The sequence below is a fragment of the Lolium rigidum genome, chromosome 4 (assembly GCF_022539505.1).
Source record: "Lolium rigidum isolate FL_2022 chromosome 4, APGP_CSIRO_Lrig_0.1, whole genome shotgun sequence".
In the NCBI taxonomy this organism is placed as follows: Eukaryota; Viridiplantae; Streptophyta; class Magnoliopsida; order Poales; family Poaceae; genus Lolium; species Lolium rigidum.
In genome coordinates, this window is record NC_061511.1 from 95055271 (window position 1) to 95062158 (window position 6888).

General features: G+C 38.4%; 1 protein-coding gene across 1 annotated transcript; it reads left to right on the plus strand.

Moving 5' to 3' along the window:
• The first annotated feature begins 332 nt into the window (after window positions 1–332).
• Window positions 333–5070, plus strand: LOC124649825 (receptor-like protein 7). Its single transcript, XM_047189392.1, has 2 exons — window positions 333–1647; window positions 3011–5070. The coding sequence occupies exons 1-2, from the start codon at window positions 333–335 to the stop codon at window positions 4903–4905; spliced, it is 3210 nt and encodes a 1069-aa protein (XP_047045348.1). The 3' UTR covers window positions 4906–5070.
• The last annotated feature ends 1818 nt before the right edge of the window (window positions 5071–6888 follow it).

The window sequence follows — 6888 nt, forward strand, 5'->3', positions numbered from 1 at the left end:
CGGACAAGTGGACCTTCACTCACGAAAGATACCAATTCGTTCTGTGAACTTTGAATTTGTCCAAGTCGCCAGAAAAGAAAGCGAAACATGCAGCTGTGGAGTGTGGAGTGCAGCAACCAGTTGTGTGCACATCAAGATGCAGTGCCTTATTGCGCAGGGAATAACATTGACCACATAATCGAGCTGCACAAGCTTTCATCCTTGACTAACAACAGTAGCATTGAACACCAACTCATACCGCTAGCAAGGAGCAAAATGTCCTGTTGAGATTTATGTACCTACCCGTATATATTACCCTGAGCACCGGCTTGAAGTCGTAAAGCAGTAGAAAGATGAGCTCCACGCGCCTACAGCTGCACTTCATCCTGCTACTACTCGCATACTACTGCCCCACCTACATCGCTGCCAACAGCAGCAATGGCAGCACAGTCAAGTGCCTCCCGGATCAGGCTTCGTCTCTACTACAGCTGAAGCACTCCTTCCATAACCCCAACCTCTCATCGTGGCAGCATGGCACAGATTGTTGCCACTGGGAGGGCGTCGGCTGCGACAGGGCCTCCGGTCAGGTGATCACTTTGGACCTCAGCTATCGTAACCTTCAGAGTACAAGTGTTCTTAGTCCAGTACTATTCAACCTTACCTCTCTCTCAAGCCTCAGCCTCGCCGGTAATGACTTTAACTTTGCCAGCCTTCCCAATTTCGGGTTCGAGAAGCTGACCAACCTCCTCAGCCTGGATTTGTATCATACGAGAATGGCAGGTCAGATACCCATAGGAATTTCCCACCTCAAGAATTTGCGTACACTTGATCTCTCCTATAATCATGAACTGTATTTCCGTGAACCAAGTTTTCAAATGGTTGTAAGAAATCTGAGCAATCTGATGGAGCTCTATCTTGATGGAGTGGGCATCATTAGCGATGGAAAAACTTGGTCTAGTTCTTTAGCAAACTCTGTCCCTCGATTAAAGTACCTTAGTTTGAATTTATGTGGTCTATCTGGTCATATACATAGTTCCTTCTCGAGACTGCAGTCCCTAGAGAGTATCACACTTTCACAGAATAGTATCTCTGGCAAGGTTCCCGAGTTCTTTTCCAACTTCTTTTCATTGAGCACTCTCGACCTATTTGAAAATGACTTTGAAGGACAGTTTCCCACGAAGATATTCCAGCTAAAAAAGTTAAGGTTCATTGACTTGTTTTCAAACATCAGGCTTTCCGGGCAGCTACCAAATTTCCCAGTTGAAAATAGTTTGGAGGTACTTGATCTAACAGGGACCAACTTCACTGTATCAATACCAAAATCGTTTGTCAACCTCAAGTTCTTGACATTCTTAGGACTCAGGATGGTTGATGTTACGGAGGACGATATCTCTTTAATATCCAAGCTTACCCGCTTGCAGTCGTTGGTGCTGTTTGGGTCAGGCTCGGAGAAGCCAAATTTTTCTTGGATTGGCAATCTTGAGCGCTTAATGAATTTGGAACTGGTAGGCTACAACTTCTCCAGTTCTATACCGTCTTGGATTGGCAACCTTACTGGTTTGACAATTTTGTCCCTTGAAGATTGTGGCTTATATGGAAGGATACCCATGTGGATGGGCAACTTGACCACACTATCCGAGTTACACATGGTCGGCAATAACCTCCAAGGTGAGACCCTAAATCCTAATGTTAACTTCCCACCATAGTCTCTCTTGCGAATCTGCATGGTTCTAACAAAAAACAATATTTGTAATTTTCATTACTTTCGAACTTTCTTGTACTGCTGTTGAGGTTTATGAATACATCGGTGGACTTTTCGCAAAAAAAAAAAAATATAGGAAAAATCGAAAAGGAGGTTGAGCTACAAGTAGCCCTTAATTTTCAAACATTAAGAATTCGTGTTTCGAAGTAAAAAACAAAAACAAAAATCTAGGGATTGCCAATGATGCTATAAATGTGCAAAATCTCAATACGAACTACTTTATATTCTAGGCTACACAAAAATGACAAAATCTGACAAATTTTATAGTAAATACTGCATATTTCAACAGTATATAATTTTTCAGATTTTTTATTATTATTGTGTAGTCTACAATATGAAGTAGTTCGTATTACAATTTTGCAGGTTTGTAATGATTGGTACCTCTAGAAATTTGTTTTAGTTTTTTCAAAAAAATTAAAATAAGAAATTAAAGTGTTTAGAAATAATAAGCTACATGTTGCTCGGCCTCCATTTATCCACTCTCATCAACTATATCCAAACTAGAAATAAATAGTCTAATAGTAAAACTGCAAATATATAGCCCTGGTCTGTTGCCTACAATAGGAGTCTCAAAAACTATTGCAAATAGAATTATAATGATTCCACTTGCACAGATTTTCTCACTACTATTTTCCGGTGTATGGTTGGTGCATGCAGCACAATATGGTATCCCCTAGATAATATTATAAATTTTCATCTTTTCTCAGACTCTACCTAGGCTAGTGATATTATTGATAAATACTTTATCCGTAATTACTGCAAAAAAAAGAAGTAGGATACTTCATTTTTTTCTCTCCTTTTGCATGGAGGGATGTACAGAAACGTGCATCATTCTCTTGCTCCAGTGCTAAAACAGTTTTGAGCTCTAAACCGTTAAAAATCATCATTTTGATTAATTTTTTTGTTCTCCTATTCTAATAATCAATTTCTAGTTGATAGTATTTAGAAAGAGTATGGATTAGAAATGACATCCCCAAAAATATATTTCATTGTTATGTTCAATGGCATATAATAATTACCGTTATCATCCTGATGGGACCGTCTCCATTAACAATAGACAAAATAGGTTTCAAATATGTTATTTGTGGATATATATCGCATCCTTTAGAAACAAACATGCTAATGTATATTTTTATCACCAATTATGGAGGTGTCCTCTCTGTTAAATGAAATGCTATTTGGTGCACATGCATTGCTATTTCAGTTCAGAAACATAAATGTTTTTGACTGTCCTGTTGAGTTTGACCGGCATAATCTCTATGCATGCAGGTGAAATTCCAAAATATTTACTCGATCTTCCAAATTTAGAGATACTATTTTTGGGTCAGAATCAACTTTCAGGCCATCTTGAAGATATTTCAGCTCCTCTAACTTCGCCCTTAACTAGTATTGGTTTGGACTCTAATCAGCTCAGCGGCCCCATACCCAAATCATTCTTTCAACTGGCAAGAATTGAGCGTATTCAGCTTAACTCGAATAAATTGGTGGGTACTGTGGAACTTAGCCTTCTTTCGGGACTGAAATATCTTGATATGTTGGTCCTTTCTGACAACATGTTATCAGTAATAGATGGAGAAGGCGATTATCAGGTTCCCCCACTGCCAAACATGCATAACTTGTACCTTTCGTTTTGCAACCTTACAAAAATTCCAAGTATCTTGAGGTATCAACATAAGATGAGTGACGTCGACCTTTCAAGAAATAATATAGATGGTGTTATACCATGTTGGATGTGGGAGAATGGGAAGGATAGCGTCCGGTTCAACCTTTCACACAACATATTCACTAGCCTGGAGAAATGTACACCTCTTAATCCTACAATGAGGGGTTTGGGTTACATTGATCTTAGTTCTAATAGACTTGAAGGAAATTTACCAATACCACTCATATCCGGCAGTGCCATATCAGTTTTGCTAGATTACTCCAACAATAGCCTCTCTTCCATTACACCGGCCGAGGATATACATGCCAATATCTCCATCTATCTTAATTTGTCCAAGAATAAACTAAATGGTCATATACCAAATTTAGTTTGTGGTGCAAACTATGAAATGCTTGACTTCTCGCACAACAACCTTACTGGCCCGGTTCCAGCCTGCTTAATACAGCATGGCAATGTGAAAATGTTAAAACTGAGAGGGAACCAATTACATGGGATGTTACCTGAAAATATTGGACAAGGGTGTATGTTTCAGACAATAGATTTGAACAACAACCAAATTGAAGGGAAAGTACCCAGATCGCTCTCTAACTGCAGAAGCTTAGAGGTTCTTGATATAGGTAACAATCAGATTATTGATTCTTTTCCAACTTGGTTGGGAGATATATCCAATCTTCGAATTCTCATCTTGAGATCCAACCAATTCTATGGTTCAATTATTGGAGGTCCTACTGAAAGTGATGCAAAAAGTAAGCACTTCTCAGGTTTGCAGATTATTGATTTGGCCTCAAATAACTTTTCTGGGAGCTTGAATTCAAAATGGTTTGGCAAGTTAGAAACAATGAAGGCCAACTCTAGCGGTGAGGGTAATGCTCTGGCACTTAAGGGGATGCCAGGATATCCTGGGTATTACTACCAGGAAAGCCTCACATTTAAAGGGATTGATTTTACATTTACCAAGATCTTGAGTACTTTTAAGATGATCGACTTCTCAAACAACGCATTTGATGGTCTCATTCCAGAATCAATTGGAAAGCTTATTGCTCTACATGGCCTGAACATGTCACATAACGCCTTCACCGGAGGAATCCCATCAATGCTTGGTGGCTTAGCTCAGCTCGAGTCACTGGACCTGTGCCGGAACAAGCTCTCAGGGGGTATCCCGCAGGAGCTAACCTTCATAACATATCTTGCAGTGCTGAATCTTTCCTACAACGATTTAACTGGAATGATACCACAAGGGCCACAGTTCTCATTGTTCGCCAACAGCTCATTCGAAGGCAACCAAGGACTGTGTGGAAGGCCACTATCCAAACAGTGCAACAATTTAGGTACAGGAACCCTGGACTCATCTGTTTCTTCAAAAGATAGTGTTGGGACCATACTGTTGTTTGTGTTTGTGGGATCCGGGTTTGGAGTCGGCTTTGCGGTGGCAGTTGTGCTATCAGTGGTTTGGCTGGCCAAATGGTGGAACTGCAATTGTTTCATGTTCGGTCGGGGATGATGATGTGGCTTGGGATGTCTCAGTGTGTTGGCGTGTCATATGAGCTTCCATGTGTTAAGAGTTAGTTTCCATCCAATGAACCTACAGTGATCTCATGTAACCCGTGATAAGGGATTAGGTTGTAATGATCGCGAAAAAAAAAAAGGGATTAGGTTGTAACCTTTTCTAGAACTAGCACAGTGGCCCTCGCAAATGCGAGGGCATCAATTTTAATGCACCAAAACACTACGTTTTCATGTTATGTGGATATTCTTCCTTACTTATCTATTTCATTAAGAAAAAACACAATACTCATGCATGATAGATTCCTACATATACCTGCAAATTTTAAATTTATTAACCAATTTGAATTCATTTTTTGCTCTAAAGCTTAAATATTTCTCTAATTCATATTGTATGATTAATTGGTTGATTCCGTGTATGTTATATACGTAATCTCAATTTTCTACTAAAATAGTATAGATTTTTACAAAGATCAGGCGAAATACACTTTTGAAGTTTCCATATATAATATATGTTACGTACACTGCGTGCCACCATATCCAGACACTTCTTATGTCTTATCCATGTTGAGGAAAAAACCTTCTACAAACTTTTGATTTCATATGCACCACAATGCATCTCCATAATATGTTCCCTATCAGAAAGATTGTGACGACCTGGAAAATATATACCAATATCTTCCAAAATCCATCTCACTCGTTATGATCTTTAATATTTAATTAATACTCGTTAGCGTATCAGTTACAATAAACTCTCTTCAGAAACTTACTGTGTTCAGATTTCCTAGCTGATGTTAGAAAATATTAATCCGAGACACTCATTTCAGAATTTTACATTTGCGAAATGGGACTTTGGCATAAGATGTTTATGAAGCGGGTTTCATGATTGACAACACTGCATGGTCAATCAAAATATATGTGGACTAAGCTTAATAAGAGTGTTCTATATTGGTAGCAGATTTTAGGATTTCCAAGATGGTGAGTATGGTATCTTTCTGCAAGATTACTTAAGACATTAAGGGTGATGCATGCTTTGACTTACCAGGCTGTAGAGATTAAGCCGAGGACAATCCATTTTATCAATGTGATATTCAATAAATGATTCAAGTTATTAGCATTTTTAGAATTATGTAGATGATACTTACTGGTTTGGGCCAGTTGCGATTGTGAAGCAAAGAGTTTGCAAGTCCATGAGAAATCTTGGGTGCGAACATAATCTGGTGTTGAAGTGGCACACATATATATATAGGGTAGCTCTTGGTCACCTCAGACATGCTTGTATGTTATATGATCTCATGATGAAGTGGTTGTTTTTCTCCCAATATATTTATATTCTATGTTGTTACAGTTTATTATTACATTATAATTTGATCATGAAATACAACATTTGGATATTTTTCATGAACTAATTTATCTGATCTTATTTTTTCTTCATTTTCAATGAAAGGCTTGCAAATACTCAATCCATGTTATGTAGGGACTCTTATAATTTTATGCAAAATTTAATGGTCAGCCGGATAACGGCACTAAGGGGAATTTATGGGTGGCGACAATGGTATGTGCAAGGGCATGCAATGGAGTCCCGATACTTCTGTTGTTTCCTGATAACCCAACGGTGGCGACAGTGAGAACATGAATGTGGGGTTTACCTTTTATTTTTTACAGCGTTAAACGGTGGAGTCTGTTATTCTATCTAGTCATCAGGAGATCGTAGGGGTACGGCGAAATTTAATCTATGCCATATTTAGAAATCTAATGTTAATTGACTATTATAAAGATTAAAGGGTTCTAATTGCCTACTTAGTTTGATTGATTGTCGGATTTTGTGTGTGTGATTTTCTACCTAAAGTTCTTATAATTTGCTACGAAGAGAGTAGACACTAAAACGTGTCTAAAAATATGTCTAAATACATACCTATCCAGATAAAGTTGTGTCAATTAATTTGGAACCGAGCAAGTAAATTGTTACTACCAGACGTTG